Here is a 16,964-nt window from a genome sequence, read left to right on the forward strand (position 1 = left end):
TGAAGGGTGACTTTTTCAGTTTTCAGTCTGTTCTTTCAAAATATAAGTGAGGTCACAAATGTTTCCTTCAATAGTATGAAAGCTGGTAACCAGACAATATTACTTCATTGTTTTGTATTGTATTTATTAACTTGTTTGTGTTGTAAAGAGTTTGGCCTAAGGGTCTAAATAGCCATGACATAATCAATCACTCATTGTTTATCTTGAGCCTCTATAAAGATCTGTTGGTAATTTATTAATATAGTTCTTGACACAATTAATTCAATATTGTGTTGTGTAACTCAATTCCCATAGTTCTCTTTGCCCTCTCTACAATGTGTTGAATGAGTTAAACTTTAATCAGTGTTGATGCTCCAATGCACCCACAGTTAATATTTATGTGACCTGTTAATGTTCAGAGAGCTGAAACCTCAGATTATTAAATGGATTGACCCAAAATAAACATTCTGTCATGATTTACATACCTCGTGTCATACCAAACCTATATGACTTTCTTCTGTGGAACACAAAAATGTCTCTTGTTTTTTGATGATATGTTGGACCCCACTGGCATTCAGTGTATGGAGTGTTGAAAATATTCTATTTTGTGTTCATACAGGTTTGGGATGCCATGACAGTTTTCATTTTTGGGTGATCTATCCTTTTAAGAACCAGATGTAAAAGAGGAACTGGAATATTCATGTGCTAAACAGAGATACGAAAGATATAAATGGAGAGGTTAACTCCTGGACAACGTGCAAAGAAAAGCTCCCTCTGGAGATATTATAGCTACTCCCATAAGATCAAACATCTTTTTGCCCAAATCTCACTCTCTGTGCATCCACCTTGACCTGAGGCAGAATTCTCCTTTGGGAGACCCAACCCCTTTCCTAATTTTCCACACCCCCGTGACTATTTCTTGCCCAACCAGCGATAGAGGCTGTGACATTTGAGTACATCACATGCTGCCCATCTCCAACAAAGTATTATTCACATTGTGACAGCCCTGCTCTGAGTGCTGTGTTTAAAAGAGCTTGCACAGCCTCATGTACGCTCAGTGGGCTTCCAGGCACATGAGGGACGGCAGCTGTGTAACAACACAGGAACAACCACAAGGCATCTTAGTGGCTGTGGAACATCTGATTTACTTCAAAATAATCTGATTACATGCAGGGGCAGACTAACATACACACCAGCATTAACATCAGAATGTATGTGCCCGGAGCCGTGCTGGCCCTCTGCCTGCCCTGCTTTTTGAGTGGGAACGTCTTTGGTTATGAATATGGAGAGGATTACTCTGATTCCTATTATAATGAAATCTCCAATGGTGAACGCCTGCAAAGTAAGTAATTTTCAGTTCCAGACGTCTCTTCATTTTTATTTATACATGTAGCTGTATTGACATTTTGCTTTTAATTTGACTTTTTAAAATAATCACGACTGCATGACAAATTATTTTAAAAACAGAACTATTGAATAAATGGGTAGATGAATTTCAGGTTATTATATGGCAACTTTCTAAAAAATACTTGATGTCAACAACCCAAATATATTTAAATATCTGTATTTTTAATGCACAGTGCTATGAAAGTCATGACCCATGACTTTCAAAAATACAAAAGTGTTGGCAGGTTTCATGACATTTGACATTCACATACCTTTCCACTGACACTCTCCTGCAAAGCCAAGCCTGGAGCTTGAACATATTAACCAGAGGATGCTTATGAGCATCATAAAGGTTATTCATTTTCAGAAAACCTGTCATTGAGAGTTTAGCAAGCGGCAGTTAGTAATCCTCGTGGCCACTACAAAACCTTTAGCGGCAGCCCTGGGAAGAACAAAGGATGACAACAAACCACAATAATGTTATTCATTACAAGTACATTTTGTTTTGTATTATTATATGATGATATTACCTTTTAAAAATTGGTTATGTTGCACCAACACAGAGCAGTAAAAAGCATACTCTTTGTTCACAGCAGAAGCTACACAAATTCCCTGTCCGCCTCAAGACTTCTCACGCTGGGACAAACTTTTCATCATGCTGGAGGACTCTCAAATGAAGCAAGACATGCTCTTGCAGCAGAATGAAGACATGGTTAAGGTGGAGATGGACTCCGTACAGAAGGAGCTCCATAAGCTTAACAACAACAAAGTGTGCGTCCAGGCCTCAGAAAACACCTGTAAATGTATAAGTGAACAGATGAACCGCAATCTGAACCAAGCCATGGAGCAGCTCAGAGAGGCTGCAGATACGTATCAAGCCCAAAACAACGAGACGCTGCAGCAGCTCATTCAGTTCAGCAGGAACCAGGCCACCCGTCTCACCAAACTGGAGAGCAGCTCACTGCTGGGAGCAGGTCTAGGGCAAGTGGCCATGAAGTCTTTCTCCACTTATCCAAAGGAACAAGAAGCAAGCAATGCAGATGGCGGGAAGCTGGAGAGAGCGCTAATGGCCACCGTTGCAGATCTCCAAAGGGTACATGCCCAGCTGGCCCTTTTCCAACGAGCAACAGCACACCGATTTCTGCCTTCAGGTAGATGTTTCAAGGAAGACTAAATCTATGATTTCACTGTTTTTTAATTGAATTTAATAAATCTATGATTTAATTTAATTTAATTTAATTTAATTTAATTTAATTTAATTTAATTTAATTTAATTTAATTTAATTTAATTTAATTTAATTTAATTTAATTTAATTTAATTTAATTTAATTTAATTTAATTTAATTTAATAATTATTTAATTTAATAGACTTTATTAATTTGCAAAGGGCAGTTTGGTTTAGGGCATACGGAACTGACAGGGCAGACAAACACTGTCTATTTATATAATAAAATGCCTAACTACATAATACTATTATTGTTAGAAATTGCAACAAAATAAAAGAATAGAAATATAAACTTTTGAACTGCGGGTTTCGTCTGGCCAGAGGAGAACTGGAATATGAGCCTGGTTTCTCCCAAGGTTTTTTTCTCCATTCTGTCACAGAGGGAGTTTTGGTTCCTTGCCGCTGTCGCCTCCTGGCTTGCTCAATTGGGGACACTTAATTTCTAGCGATTATCGCCAATTTGATTGCACAGATACTATTTAAACTAAACTGAGCTAGACAATGACATCTCTGAATTCAATAATGAGATGCCTTTAACTGAAAATTTAGTGTTTAATCTTATCATTATACATTACTGACACTCTATCTTCCAATCTGATACTGTTAAGTGCTTTGACGCGATCTGTATTGTTAAAAGCTCTATATAAATAAAGGTGACTTGACTTGACTTATTTATCTTATCCTCAGCAAGGCTGAATTTAATTAATCAAAAAGACAGTAAAAGCAGTAATATTGAGAAATAAATGATAATATATTTTAAGCTAATAAATAGAAGAGACAGCGAAGTCATTTATAATCTTACTAAATATTTATATTTCAAATAAATGCTGTTCTTTTGAACATTTTATTCATCAAATAATCTTGAAAAAAGGCTTCCACAAAAATATTAAGGAGCAAAAACTGTTTTCAACATTGGTAAAATAGCAACCTTTACTAAATAACTGAGCACAACTGAAGTCTGAAATAATGGCTGCTGAAAATTCATCTTTGCCATCAAATGAATAAATTATATTTTAAAATATATTAAAATAGAAAACAATCATTTTTAAATGTAATAATATTTCACAGTATTACTGTTTTTACTGTATTTTTGATCAAATAAATGCAGCCTTCAAAAACAATGATTCCAAACTTTGAACTTTGAATAAAAAATAGCCGTGGCCTTGAGAAGTGATAAATAAATACTTTGCAAACACTGCACTTTGTCAGTAGTTGCAAAATGATTTAGCACAATAATGAATCTTTCATTTCTTGCTCACTCTTTTTTTAAGGCTGTGAAATGGCTTTATTATTCCCAATGCGCTCCAAGCACATCTTCGCAGAGGTAACACCTTCCATGTCCATGTCCCTACAATCATTCACCATCTGTCTGTGGGCCAAAGTGACTCAGTCTCTGAATAAAACAGTGCTTTTCTCTTACGGAACCAAGAAAAACCCTCAAGAGCTCCAGCTTCTTTTGGCAAGACACTCGTTGCTCCTCACGGTGGGCGGTGAGACCCATCTAGTGGAAGCTCACAGCGTAGTAACAGATGGGCAGTGGGGACACTTCTGTGCAGCTTGGAGCTCAGAGCAGGGGCTGGCTTCTTTGTGGGTGAATGGAGAGAGCATTGCCAGAGTGCCTGGAGTAGCCGAAGGACACGTATTGCCCAGTAATGGATTCATTCTGCTCGGGCAAGAGCGCAGCCGCTCGGGTATCTACAGAGATCTGGACTCATTGGTTGCCTTCACTGGAAAAATGACAGGGGTGAACATGTGGGACCACGTGCTGGACGCAGGGAGGATTAAAGAGTACGCCAATCAAGACGGATCTTGTGATAGCCGTGGGAATGTGATTGGATGGGGTGTTTCAGAGATCATTCCACATGGTGGCGCTCAATATATCAACTGAGACTGCATCAATATACATCGCAGTTAAATCTTGTGCATTAAGTAATATTACATTGTATATCATCAATGATTTTGTATTTACCTTCTTTTTCATTCCAAATAAAAAGCACTGCTTAAAGGAGTAATTCTCTCAAAACAGAAAATTTGCTGTGTGTTTACTCACCCTCAGGCCATCCAGGATGTAGGGGACTGTCTTTCTTCAGTAGAACAGTAAAGATGATTTTTAGTTGAACCCATGATCCCTGGTGGTTCATAAAATGCAAGTCAAGAGTACCGTACTTTGAGAGAAAAGAAGAAGATACAAAATGAATGCTGTGGCTCCTGATGACATATTGCGGTCTCCAGAAACTGAACATTATTTACAGTATTATTTCTTATCCATTCAGGTTCAGAGCAATCGTTTGACTTTATAACACTTCAATATATCATCAGAAGACACAGATTGAAGAATTCATTTAGTTTTTCTGTTACCACTTTGTTTTACTCTTAAAGAGACAGTACACATTGACCTATATTTTATGAATCACCAAGGACCACGGTTTCAGCTAAAAATCTTCTGTACTGTTCTTTTGAAGAAAGAAAGTCAAAAACATCTTGAATGACCTGACAGTGTTTAATGTTTGGGTGAACTATTACTTTAAGGGATAATCTACACAAAAATGACATTTTTGTCATCATTTACACACCCTTATGTCATATATGATTTTTGTATGATTCCCCCCCTGTGGAATGGAAAATATATTTTGATAAATCTTTCAGTGTGTTTGTCCATACAATGAAATCCAGTGGGGTACAATGGAATTGTATTGTACACTCTCAGAAATAAAGGTACAAAAGCTGTCACTGTGGTACCTTTTCAAAAGGTACACTTTTGTACCTATTAGGTTCAAATATATACACTTTAAGTACTAATATGTACCTTTAAGGTACCAAAATGGACCCTTTAGGTACAAACATGTACCTTTTGAAAAGGTACCGCCCCAGTGACAGCTTTTGTACCTTTATTTCTGAGAGTGTATAGTTAAAAACAGCTGAAACATTCTCCAAAATATCTTCTTTTGTGTTCCACACAAGAAATAAAATCAAGCATGTTTGGAATGAAATGAAGATGAGTAAATGATGACACAACTTTCATTTTTGGATCATTATCTCTTTAACCTTAAAACACTGTACACAAAGCCAATTAAAAATGTTTAATATTGTGTATTCTTTTTTAATTTAAGCTTTTAGTAGAGAATCGCATTACCATGTAAATAAATTAATTAAATGAGTAAAAAGCTACTAAATTCAAGCGGTGTGGCTCAGTGAGGATAATTAATGGACTACAATTAGAAGAAATGTTTCTCTGTTGTTCCAAATTAACATTTTAATGACTTAAGGTGCGGCAAGTCTGGATTTATTTACATCACCATGCTGGACATGACTGTTTACATTGGTCACCAATGATTCAGAACAGATTTTCCCTCTTCTATAGTTTGGTAATTAACAATGTTTGTCTGGCGTGGCATAGGTGTTGCTCTAGTATGACTATTGCCAGTTGGTCCAGTCTGACCACAAATAATATAAAACGAACCCAAACAAGGCGTATGCTTTAACCATAGTGGCAGTAACTTTGAAAAGACACCCATGAAATGATTGTTACAATGAGCAGTGTTTTCCAGTGGTTTGTGAGACAGTCAGAATAGCCCTCCCATGTTAAATGACCTAACTTTGTCCTGTCAATCTAAAAATAGGCTATATTTAACCATATTATTTATTATGAAGGCCTAACACATCAATATCAATGACTGTATCACTTGCTATTTCTGTATTACAATAATAGGCCTAATTGTATCATAAAAATATTGCTATAGTTTTGTAACATGACATTTTAAAAAAAAATTTTTGTATGACATATATCGTAAACAACATTGTTCAAGTAATTACATTTACAGAGCTCAGAATTATTTGGAAATCCATCAGCTCAAAAACAAAGCGGTTACAATATATGTGAATTTGTAGCAAAACACACTTTAGGAGGAAAATCATGATTGGCAGTCTATGCGGTCATTGAAAAGCCATTAATGTAGTTTTGGGGTGTCTTTTCTACACTTTTTACACTTGTCCCACTTTTATTCTATATTTAATTAATTAAATTTTGTTATATGAAGGACACATTAAAACTGTCTTGGAAACTTTTATGATCTACTCAACATTTATTTCTTTGCAATTTTTTTTTTTAGAAGAAGAAGAAAGTCTATCAAAACACAGGTCAAATACTTAAGTCACAGCAGGATTATTTTGATGAAAGAAGTGTTGAAAGTGTTGTGATAAAACTTTGAAAAGACATATGACAAAACATACATGCTAGAATATTGCAACCTACCTGTGTTGACTAGCATTACCTACCTTATTGTCATTTTAAAATGTTAAGACAAAGGTATGGTGACAAAGGAAATCTTCGGGTTCCTTCTTTGCCGTTCACCCAAGAACAAGGGGTCAGATGCCTACTTCACATTATTCTGTCTTCCCTTGCTTACCAGCTTATAGGAGCGAACAGCATGTCTGTCATTCGACTCATCCCAGTGTTCATAAGAGGTTTTAGGCAGTGGATCCATCACATCTGACTGGCTCTTCAGCTTTCCAGCACATTCAATGGTCTCCTTCCAGCCATCAACCCATGTATTCCAGTCCACTCATCCCAGATCACAACAGCAGCCTGAGCAGAGGTTTTGTCAGGTCTGGAACCTTTGCTGCCAAAGAGAAAAGTTTCAACCATTTTTGCATTAGTTGGTACCTAAAGTTCTTGTCCTTTTAGCAGTACACCTGGCATGATGGCGGATCAGCTTTCTAAAGCTCCTCTGCTCCTGAACTCTTCTCTCAGGAGCTGGCTTCTCCTCCTGACCCCAGTTTACTTCATTCCACTTGTTCCAGGACATCAAGTAGTTATCGTCGGCCCATGAGACGGAGGGCTGTAAAGAACTATCCATCACTAGCATCAAAATTTCACAGCTGCACAGCTCAGACATATATCACAAAGAAATATGAATGATCTGACCAGAGCAATGTTTGTGCTCAATTTAAAGTGCTTTGTATAATGAAGACCACCACTGTGACATCATCATCACTGCAAGAAAAGTTCCATTTTCTAGAGCCATTCCAGTCATGTTGGAAACTTCCTCTGCATAAAAATGAAAGCATTTACGCTACAAACATCTGGTTTATGGTTTGCGATTTGCAATCATGAAGTTAAATGACAAAACTAGAAGGTCTCAGCAGATTGCCTTCTGTCAAGTTTATACTATCCATGCAAGTTTTTCATTTGAATTTAACATGCTTTAACTTGCAGTAGCCAGAAATGAGAATAAAACACTAACACAATTTTTATTGTTTGTAATTTCATGTTGTAATTTGGTCAAATTGTGCAAGAAGTGTACTGAAAATACTGTTACGAATTAGCCGTAGCAATACAATAGTTTTATTTTATAAATTAGCCTACACATTTACATTTCACTTCAGTAATGTTTAAAACTTCACCGTATTTCTTCTCCACAAAACGCTAATAAACACAATACATTAGGCCTACCTGAAATGTGGTGGAATTTTTGTGGTAGAAGTTGTAGCCTAATGACTTTCAGAAAACATATAATATAAATAACGTTATTTGTGGCCCTAGGTGTGAAAACGCTCTTTTATATGTCATTTCTGATGTACGTTAATCTCTTATGAAGTACAGTAACTGAAGTAAATGTAAGTCAGCGCACTGGCCTCTGGGTGGCACTGTACTCAAAAGGGAGGAGTTGGTTGGAACAAACTCAATATAATGATAGTCCTTTGTGAATGACACGTATGAAAGTTTTGAAAAAGCCAATTCATAGCCATTAGTCGGACTTACTTTTTCCGTAAGGGATAAGTAGCCTATAATTAGGGCTAACTTGAGAAGTCTAGGAGAAATCAACTGGTGCGTCCATTAAAGGGACAGCATCGCGAGGAGAAAAAAAAAATAAACAGACGGATCATTGTGGCTTTCCTAAACATTTACGTTACTGAAGAAGAATCGGATGGCACATAGTCTTTACTGTCTACTCAAGAAGAGGAGGAAAGGATGGGGAAAGGAATTTGTTCGAGACGACAGAGAAGAATATTTCAGTCTTTCCTACTTCTCCTCTTCGTTTGCGGGACGTTGTGCGCCTTCATGATCTCATATGAGATGCATAAAGAGCTGAAAAAGACTGAGGCGACGGCTTTGAAGTACCAGCAGCATCAAGAGTCACTTTCTGCGCAGCTGCAAGGTAGAAATTAATGAAAAGATCCTACAGCGAAGGCACTTTGTATTAGATGTTTGATTAGGGCTTATCTGATTGTTCTGAGATATCTGATGCATGCCTCCGGAGATTTCTATTGAAAATGTTTTGGCCTGTTTTGTTAATTCCTCTTATCCAAGCCTAATAGTTGGTGCATAATAATTGACACGCATCGGAATATCATCAAGATTTTCTTGTGAACAACATTCCTTGAGAATTAGCTTTCACTTGATGGGAGTGCTTTCTGTCTCTAAGCTTTTGAATGGGGTCCTTTGACACACATTGGGTAACACCACACTGAGGATTTTCACCTTTCTGTGTCAGATCACAGTGTTCATTATATATCAAGGTGAATCTCATAAAATCTGTCAAATCCAAATCACTTTTCTGACCAAAAAGAAAACATATCTTGCATAAAAGAAATTGAATACAACTTTTTACACTGTGAAACCATTTTCATGCAATTAAGTTAATTTTACCCCTATATTCTAATCCGTGAAAAGTGTCTGGTATTCTCTTTCTAGTTTTTTCAGTAATGATTCTCATTACTGTATTACAGTCATTTACTGTTTTGCAGTAAAAAGAAAAAAGAAAGAAAGAAAAAAAAACTGATTTACAGAGATGTTAAAAAAAATTAATTAGGTTTAATTAATTAAAGGCAATACAATAAATGCTACTATGATAAAATAAAATAATTTATATATTAATATTTTTTTAATTTAATATTTATGTTATTCCAATGGGAATGAGATTTGCATTACAGTAATGATTTGGGGATAAAATTAACTTAAATAACGTGAAAAAAGGAAAGGAAAATTATAGTATATATATAGTTAACATGTGTATATATATGTGACCCTGGACGACAAAACCAGTCTTAAGTGTCAATTTTTCGAAATTGAGATTTATACATCATCGGAAAGCTGAATAGATAAGCTTTCCATTGATGTATGGTTTGTTAGGATCTGACAATATTTGAGATACAACTATTGGAAAATCTGGAATCTGAGGAATACTGGAATATTGAGAAAATTGCCCTTAAAATTGTCCAAATGAAGTTCTTCGCAATGCATATTACTAATCAAAAATTAAGTTTTGATACATTTACGGTAAGAAATTTACAAAATATTTTCATGGAACATGATCTTTACTTAATATCCTAATGATTTTTGGCATAAAAGAAAAATCGATAATTTTGACCCATACAATGTATTTTTGGCTATTGCTACAAATATACCGACTTAAGACTGGTTTTGTGGTCCAGGGTCACACACACACACACACACACACACATATATATATATATATGTGTATGTATAAGATTATTTTTTTATATACTAGTATATTTAGCAAAGTAAATTATTGTTGTATCAAATTATATATCACATTATTCAGATTTCTGAGAGGTTTAATATGTTTTTATGTCATATGAAAGTATATTTCATATATGGAAATTTAACATATTTCCATTCTAAAAAAACTATAAAAATAATATTTTCTTTCTCTTTTCAGTGGTGTATGAGCATCATTCTAAACTAGAGAAATCCCTCCAGAAAGAAAGACTTGAGCATAAGAAGGCTGAAGAGGGTAATGTCCTGTTCATTTGCACAATAATTGATTTCCTGATATACACAACCCACTTAATCTGGATGCGATTTGATAATGATGATAGATAATGAATGATAATGAGTCCAGGTTGTGCTGAATGCAGTCTGCTTCACGTTTGCTTTTAAAAGCCTCTATTGATTGTCAATACATCATAGATTTGCTAGTGTTTAAGCGGGAGTCACAGAAGGCCCTCAACAAAGAAAAGGTAATTTAAAACGTATGGTGTTTTGATTACTAATGATGTGTAAACATGATAGAGCTGCTGTCAGCTGTTGTGGATGCATAATAACTTACAGTTTTGTTTGACCTAACAGCAAGAATCAACCTATCGACTGAATGCTCTGCAGACAGAGCATCAAATACTGAAGGTGAGATGGAATAATAGAAGTTTTTCAAAAGTCCAAAAACTAGTATTTTAATTGCGGATGATGTTAAATATAATCATTCGGACTCCTTTTGCATATGACTAAACCAGTCCCAGCATGAAGACTTGAAGATGCAATACTATGAACTTCAAGAGAAGCACCAGAATCAAGGGCAGCATCATGAACGTGTTCTGGATGAGCACAGGTTGGAAATAGACAACCTCCAGAGGGAGAAGGAGGTTGAAATGTCCAGACTGAAAGGTGAATCTGTGTGCTACTCTTGTATGTATTCTGAGTAATCAGATTTAAGGCTCAGACCAAATCCATTTCCAGCCATATAAAATGCGCCTGACCACATACATTTGCTAGAGTCTTTCATCACCAGATTTCCTCCTTGTAGAGAATGTGTACAACCTTCAAGAGGAGAACAGACAGCTGCGGAAAGCTCATCAGGACATCTACACACAGTTACTTGATGTGCAGGTCAGAGAAACTACAAAGGATTCTGTGATGCATTATGTGATTAGAGTTTCAAGGAAGTTTGAATTTGCATGTAGTAGTTCAGTTAAGGACAAAGAATATTGCTGTTCGGTTTGTAATCCTAAAACCTGGACTTTTACTATTCTAGATGTTACTGAAAGGACAGTTATTCATTTCTTCCTCACCATTTCAGGAACAGCACAAGAACCTGCAAGCTTCAAAAGATCATCTCTCACTCACATTACAAGACCATAAAAATGCACTTGTTGCCGTCCAGGTAACACACAGTCATGACCACTGCTTTAGATTTGTGTGTATCATGCTTGAAATCAATCACATTCTGCCACTGCAACACCTTTAACAAATACTAAATAATTACTAATACTAATAATTAACATTTAATATACAGTGTTTGCTATTAATGTAAGAAACATTAATTTTAAGTTTGTATGATCAAGCTAAACTAAAACAATGCACACTACTGTTCAAAAGTTTGGGGTTTGTAAGATTTGTAATGTTTTTGAAAGAAGTCTCTTATGCTTACAAAGGCTGCATTTGTTAGATAAATACAGGAAAAATAGAGCAATATCGTTAAATAATATTACAATTTATTCTGTTTTAATGTATTTCATAATGTAATCTATTCCAAAGCTGATTTTTCAGCAGCCATTATTCCAGTCTTCAGTGTCACATGATCCTTCAAAAATCATTTATTTATTCATTTTAGTAACAATGTAAAGCCTTTACTGTTGCTTTGGATCAGTTTAATGCATCCTAATGCACGCATATTTGTTCTTTCTCTCAAAAAAAATCTATTGACCCTAAACTTTTTAACCTACTAATCATGTTCTTGTCTCATTTCATGCCATCTCACCCTACAAAGACAGCTGAAATGCACAGAGAGATGTGAAATTGAGTTAAGTTTGTTGGAAACTCCTGGCTAGCTATGTTTATATCTTAACCATGTCTAAAGTCTCTTATTATGGTTGATCTTTTTCTATGCCTTAGGCCACCTCAAGCTGTAAATACTACAGATGTGTCACCCTGGTATTTGACCCTGTGTGAGTGATGCATGTTTGCCTGCCATTAACATTTTAATACTGACATTATATCTGTCCAGATATAATGTGCCACTGTGACACATTCTAACATGTAAACTACTTATTGTTCCTCACCGACCTTACATTGTAGACATTATCCCTTTAGTAGCGTCATGCTACTGAATAAAACATTGTTCTCAAATAAAACTGGGGAATCTATTTTATAACAATTATTTATGAAGGTTAGAATATATAACATTATAAATTCAGTACATTTGCTCCTTGGCTGTTTATTTAATTTATGTTTTACTGTCTCTGTGCTGAGTTAGCATCTTTCTCTCATAGAGTCAGCACTCATACTATTTGACTTTCATTACCCAATCTATGCATCACAAAGTATCACTTGAGAAATTTTTAATTCCAACCTAATTCAATGTTTGAATAAAGCTTCAGGTGGAAGAGCTGAGGCGATTAAAGAAGAATCGCAATAAAGCATCCAGTGCAGGCCGAGAGGCTAAAATTGATAAATTTGCAACTGAACGCACCCGCAGCTATATACTGGAGACAGTAGAGCGCCTAAATGAGGAGCTGCATAATAAGCCCATTCAGGTACAGAAGGAAATGTAACATACAATGTTAAAGACTAACTCATTTACTATTTGGCTTTTTGCTTTTATTAGTAAGGAAGCCTATGGATTATCCTACTGTAGACATGAATGTGTGCTGTTCACACTCTCGCGTCACAAATGGATTAAGTCTTAATCCTTTTTTTAAATTATTCTCACTTCCTATTGCAGTTGAAGTAGATATTCAAAGGCCATTTGGGCTAGTTTGTCAACTTCAGGCTGAGATGACTCACGAAACCTAATAATGTAAATGTGTGACTGTGGCTAATGCAAGTGTCTTATCGTCAGGCCACACCACACTTTGGTCATACGGATGTTTCTCCTTTACAGGTGGAAGGATATGAGGAAAATGGAAAAGGGTTATCCCCTCAAGGTGTGTTGGAGATTGAAAATAACAATGCGACCAAAGTGGCAATGAAGCAGCCTCGGCAAATTGATATTTTTGCTGAGGGAAATGGCAAGAAAGAGGAGAGAAGCACATCAAAGGATAGAGGAGGAGAGGATAAGGGGAAAAAGGCAGTGCTGGAACATTCCTTATCAAACCCAGAAGAGCTGGGCATTAACCCTCGCAACACGCTAAGCCAAAGCCCGGAGAAACAGACACAGACAGAGCCACTTCACAGAACCAAAGTACACTTTGAGGCTTTGGATACAGTTATTGCTGGTAAGGAAGGATATTTTTGCGGCAGGTATTGGCTTTTTCTGATTCTGCTGTATTCTTTGAAGCTAAGGGGTTCTAGCACAAAATTCCAAGCTGACATTTAAAAAAAAAAAAAAAAATTGTTTTTAATTAAATTGCTGAAAAAAGATTCAAAATTAATATTTTTGAAATTAAATTGCTGTGAAATTTTTTTTTACTCAGAAATTGCTGAAAAAAAAAAACCGCAAGTCACACATTAATTAAACAAGAAATTTTAAAGAAGATAAACTAAAATAGTATTTTCTTGTAAAATAATAATCTGCGTTTTATTTACAGCTTTGAAAAATCATTTTTACATTGTAGTTTTAATTTCTGTTGAAATCCAGAGAATGCTGTGCAATCACACCATGGTATGGCTGGACGAGAAGATGTAAAGGAGATGCAAAAGCACGAAAAGGTGTGTCTGAGTGATAATGCAGTGTGTATTTTATTATATATAGTGTCTCAGTGTCTTTTTTTTTATCTGCATTTGCAAATTTTCCTCTTTGCAGTAGGAATTTCACGATCAGACATGAAAGAGGCCTAAAACAGATTTGAAAAGATCAATGTTTGTTTACGCTGTGCAGAAATTAGATCTGTGTCACATGTAGGGAGGGAAAAAAACTGATTCGGACCACTTACACACTGCGTGAATGACAAATTGCATGCAGAGTCATAAATTAATTATTCAATAACATCAAGGCAGTGTGGCGTAAACACTGTGGCTGTGCTTTCTCTGTATTATTTCTCGAAAAGCTCAATTATTTGACTTTGAAGTGCAAATTACAATTTCTTTAAAGTTTTATCACAGGAAATGATATCATTTGAAGTTTAAGATTTCTATTAATGACTTATTCTCTCTTAAAATGACTCCTTTGAGCAGGGCATAGGAGAAAAAAAACTGAACTCTGTGAATGAGGCCAACAACCAGAACGAAGATGAATTTGAAGATGTAGAAGAAGAAACCAAGAACAAGAGCAATGCGAATAAGATCAGGCCTGAAGAGGATGAGCAGCTTGTGGTGAGTTAAGAAGAAGGATACAGACGAGCTCCTCTTATATTATTCATGGAATAAAGTCTTCAGTGATACACTGACCTCTGACATTTGTACAAGTACAAGTTTGATTTATTTTGCCAAAGGATTTTTTAATTTATCATTATTTGGCAATATTGAACATTCACTGCTGTTCAAACATTTGGGGTCAGTGAGATGATATATATATATATATATATTTTTAAAGAAATTCATTTATTCAGCAAGGACACATTAAACTGATCAAAACTGACTGTAAGGCCTTTTACATTGTCACCAAAAAAAATCTATTTCAAATAAATGCTGTTTTTTTTTTTTTTTCATTTTCATGTTCTTTTGACCAAAGAATCCTGAAAATATCACGGTTTCTACAAAAATATTAACTGTGACATTAACATAGAATGATTCCTAAAGGATCATGTGACACTGAAGACACTGTGACACTAATGATGCTGAAAAGTCAACTTTGCCATCATAGGAATAAATTAAATTTTAAAATATATTAAAATAAAAGCAGTTATTTTAAATTGTAATAATATTTAACAGTATTACAGTTTTTACTGTATTTTTGCAGCCTTAGTGAGCATAAGACTTCTTTCAAAAACATAAAACTTAACAACCCCAAATGTTTGAATTATGGTGTATATCATTAATATTTTTACAGATGTTTACAGATTAAAATTACCTTTATCATCTTAAAGTAAATCTTAAAAAAAAAAAAAAACACTAACAACTTTAGCGAATACTGTACATTATAATGTTGTAGCATTTAAAATGCTTAATTTTTGAGCATTTTGTTTTTTAATTTAGACAAAACAGTAAATAAATAAATGTAAAACCTGTTGACAAAGTTGCTGTTAGTAGTTTCCAGCAGAAGAACTAAACCCACTGGTATGGAACGATAAGCAGATTACTGATGTACTATATCAATAGGTGGCAGGCAATCCCGAGCAGCAAGAGGACCAGCCGGATGAGCAATATGAGGATGAGGTGAGGGAATACAGGCATTGATTGGACTGGTGTGCTGAGGAAGTGATACAAAATGCTACATGAAAAATGACTTGTTCCCATCATCTCCACTGCAACATCCATTAGACTCTTGATGACTCAGTGCATGACAGACAGAAGAGAGCAGAAGAGGAAGAGAGTGAAGAAGATCCCTACAGTGAGCGTAATGGAGCACAGGTCAGCCAACTGCTTAAGAAGGCCTTTCCTATCAATCAAATAAAAGTAGTGAGAAACATGTAGAAAAGAATTGTAACTGTACTTTAGCTGAAACTGCAGAGCAGTGTATTAAGAATGCAAATGCACAAAATGTTAGACAGGCTAAGTGCATTTTGAGTACAGAAGATTTGAAATATCAAAAAATGTTTTGTTTCAGGGCCATGATAAACTGAATGAAAACCCAGAAGCTGGAAACAATGGCAATCAGATGGAGAGCGTCCAAGAAAAACTGATAAAAAGAGGATGAAGAAGATCTTAGGGAAAGAAATCAAAAGCCTGAGATGTGAAGGGGACTGATTCTAGTGTCTGATGAGTGGCTTTACACGTCTCTTCTTGCAGAATTTAAAGTGCAACAACTGTGATCCCTTGTTTTTTTTAAGTGACTACTTATGCAAGTGCCTTGTTCTTCCAAGTACAAGGATTTGTTTAGCATTCATATTTAATCAAAGCATTGTATCTTTTTGATCTTACTAAGGCGATATGAAATGGCACCCTGCTGAATAAAAGTAAACTTTTGATTTCTTATGTCAGAGAGTAGTTGAATGATTTCTTATAGGAAAATATTATTTATTTTTTAATATTCCCTCAGTTCTGTACTTGAGATTTTTCAGGTGAAAAAAAATATGTATTCAGATAAATCTTCAGTCTCTCACTTATTAAAAGTAGTAATGTAATAAAAGGGATAGAAGTTAAATTGTAAATGATTTTCTTTTCTTTTTTTTCATTTGATAACAGAATACATTAAAAGAGCTCTTGCACAGCTTTAATATATAATATTTTTTATTTTACAGGGAAAGTCCAGATGTGCTTTAAGTTTTCAGATATACCAGACCTGCTTCTGTGGACGTCAAATGTAACGTTACTTATAAAATATATATTTTTTAATTTTTTAATTACACTATATTTTGACATATTTACATGAAGGCAAATGAGGGATTTTTTTTTAGCTTTGTTAAAATTATGATTAATGTGTGTTCTTTAGTTCATGTTCACCCCCTTAATTTTTTTCTTCTCTTAACTGCTCATACTATTATTTACACGGTATTTGTTTTTTGCGAATTAAATGCTGTATGTTTACTGATTTGCAAATAAAAAGATTTAACAAAATTCCTACAGTAATTTAGCCCACATTATATTCAATACAAAATA

General features: G+C 35.1%; 2 protein-coding genes across 7 annotated transcripts; both read left to right on the forward strand.

The window, feature by feature from the left end:
• Window positions 1–990: 990 nt before the first annotated feature.
• On the forward strand, window positions 991–6,655 carry ptx3b (pentraxin 3, long b). 3 transcript variants are annotated; one of them, XM_058797837.1, is made up of 3 exons: window positions 991–1,321; window positions 1,959–2,516; window positions 3,862–6,655. In XM_058797837.1, exons 1-3 carry the CDS (start codon window positions 1,147–1,149, stop codon window positions 4,476–4,478), a joined length of 1,350 nt encoding a protein of 449 aa, XP_058653820.1. In that variant the 5' UTR covers window positions 991–1,146; the 3' UTR covers window positions 4,479–6,655. The 3 variants fall into 3 exon arrangements, with proteins under 3 accessions (XP_058653820.1, XP_058653828.1, XP_058653832.1); XM_058797845.1 differs by having other exon boundaries at window positions 1,962–2,516; XM_058797849.1 differs by lacking the exon at window positions 991–1,321 and adding an exon at window positions 1,541–1,858 and having other exon boundaries at window positions 1,962–2,516.
• Window positions 6,656–8,261: 1,606 nt separating this feature from the next.
• On the forward strand, window positions 8,262–16,844 carry golim4b (golgi integral membrane protein 4b). 4 transcript variants are annotated; one of them, XM_058795631.1, is made up of 15 exons: window positions 8,262–8,748; window positions 10,273–10,347; window positions 10,524–10,573; window positions 10,683–10,736; window positions 10,844–10,994; window positions 11,134–11,216; window positions 11,407–11,490; window positions 12,101–12,128; window positions 12,705–12,862; window positions 13,210–13,543; window positions 13,906–13,976; window positions 14,442–14,579; window positions 15,525–15,581; window positions 15,687–15,776; window positions 15,973–16,843. In XM_058795631.1, the coding sequence occupies exons 1-15, from the start codon at window positions 8,562–8,564 to the stop codon at window positions 16,060–16,062; spliced, it is 1,650 nt and encodes a 549-aa protein (XP_058651614.1). In that variant the 5' UTR covers window positions 8,262–8,561; the 3' UTR covers window positions 16,063–16,843. The 4 variants fall into 4 exon arrangements, with proteins under 4 accessions (XP_058651614.1, XP_058651623.1, XP_058651632.1 ...); XM_058795640.1 differs by lacking the exon at window positions 12,101–12,128 and having other exon boundaries at window positions 12,701–12,862; XM_058795649.1 differs by lacking the exon at window positions 12,101–12,128 and having other exon boundaries at window positions 12,707–12,862.
• Window positions 16,845–16,964: the final 120 nt, after the last annotated feature.

The sequence above is a fragment of the Onychostoma macrolepis genome, chromosome 02, assembly GCF_012432095.1.
Source record: "Onychostoma macrolepis isolate SWU-2019 chromosome 02, ASM1243209v1, whole genome shotgun sequence".
NCBI lineage: Eukaryota > Metazoa > Chordata > Actinopteri > Cypriniformes > Cyprinidae > Onychostoma > Onychostoma macrolepis.

Coding starts and splice junctions, on each gene's coding strand:
- ptx3b (XM_058797837.1), top strand. CDS start 1,147: ATGCAGGGGCAGACTAACATACACACCAGCATTAACATCAGAATGTAT. Junction 1,322..1,958: donor CAATGGTGAACGCCTGCAAA/GTAAGTAATTTT, acceptor CTTTGTTCACAG/CAGAAGCTACACAAATTCCC. Junction 2,517..3,861: donor ACACCGATTTCTGCCTTCAG/GTAGATGTTTCA, acceptor TCTTTTTTTAAG/GCTGTGAAATGGCTTTATTA.
- golim4b (XM_058795631.1), top strand. CDS start 8,562: ATGGGGAAAGGAATTTGTTCGAGACGACAGAGAAGAATATTTCAGTCT. Junction 10,737..10,843: donor CAGAGCATCAAATACTGAAG/GTGAGATGGAAT, acceptor TGACTAAACCAG/TCCCAGCATGAAGACTTGAA. Junction 11,491..12,100: donor ATGCACTTGTTGCCGTCCAG/GTAACACACAGT, acceptor CTACAAAGACAG/CTGAAATGCACAGAGAGATG.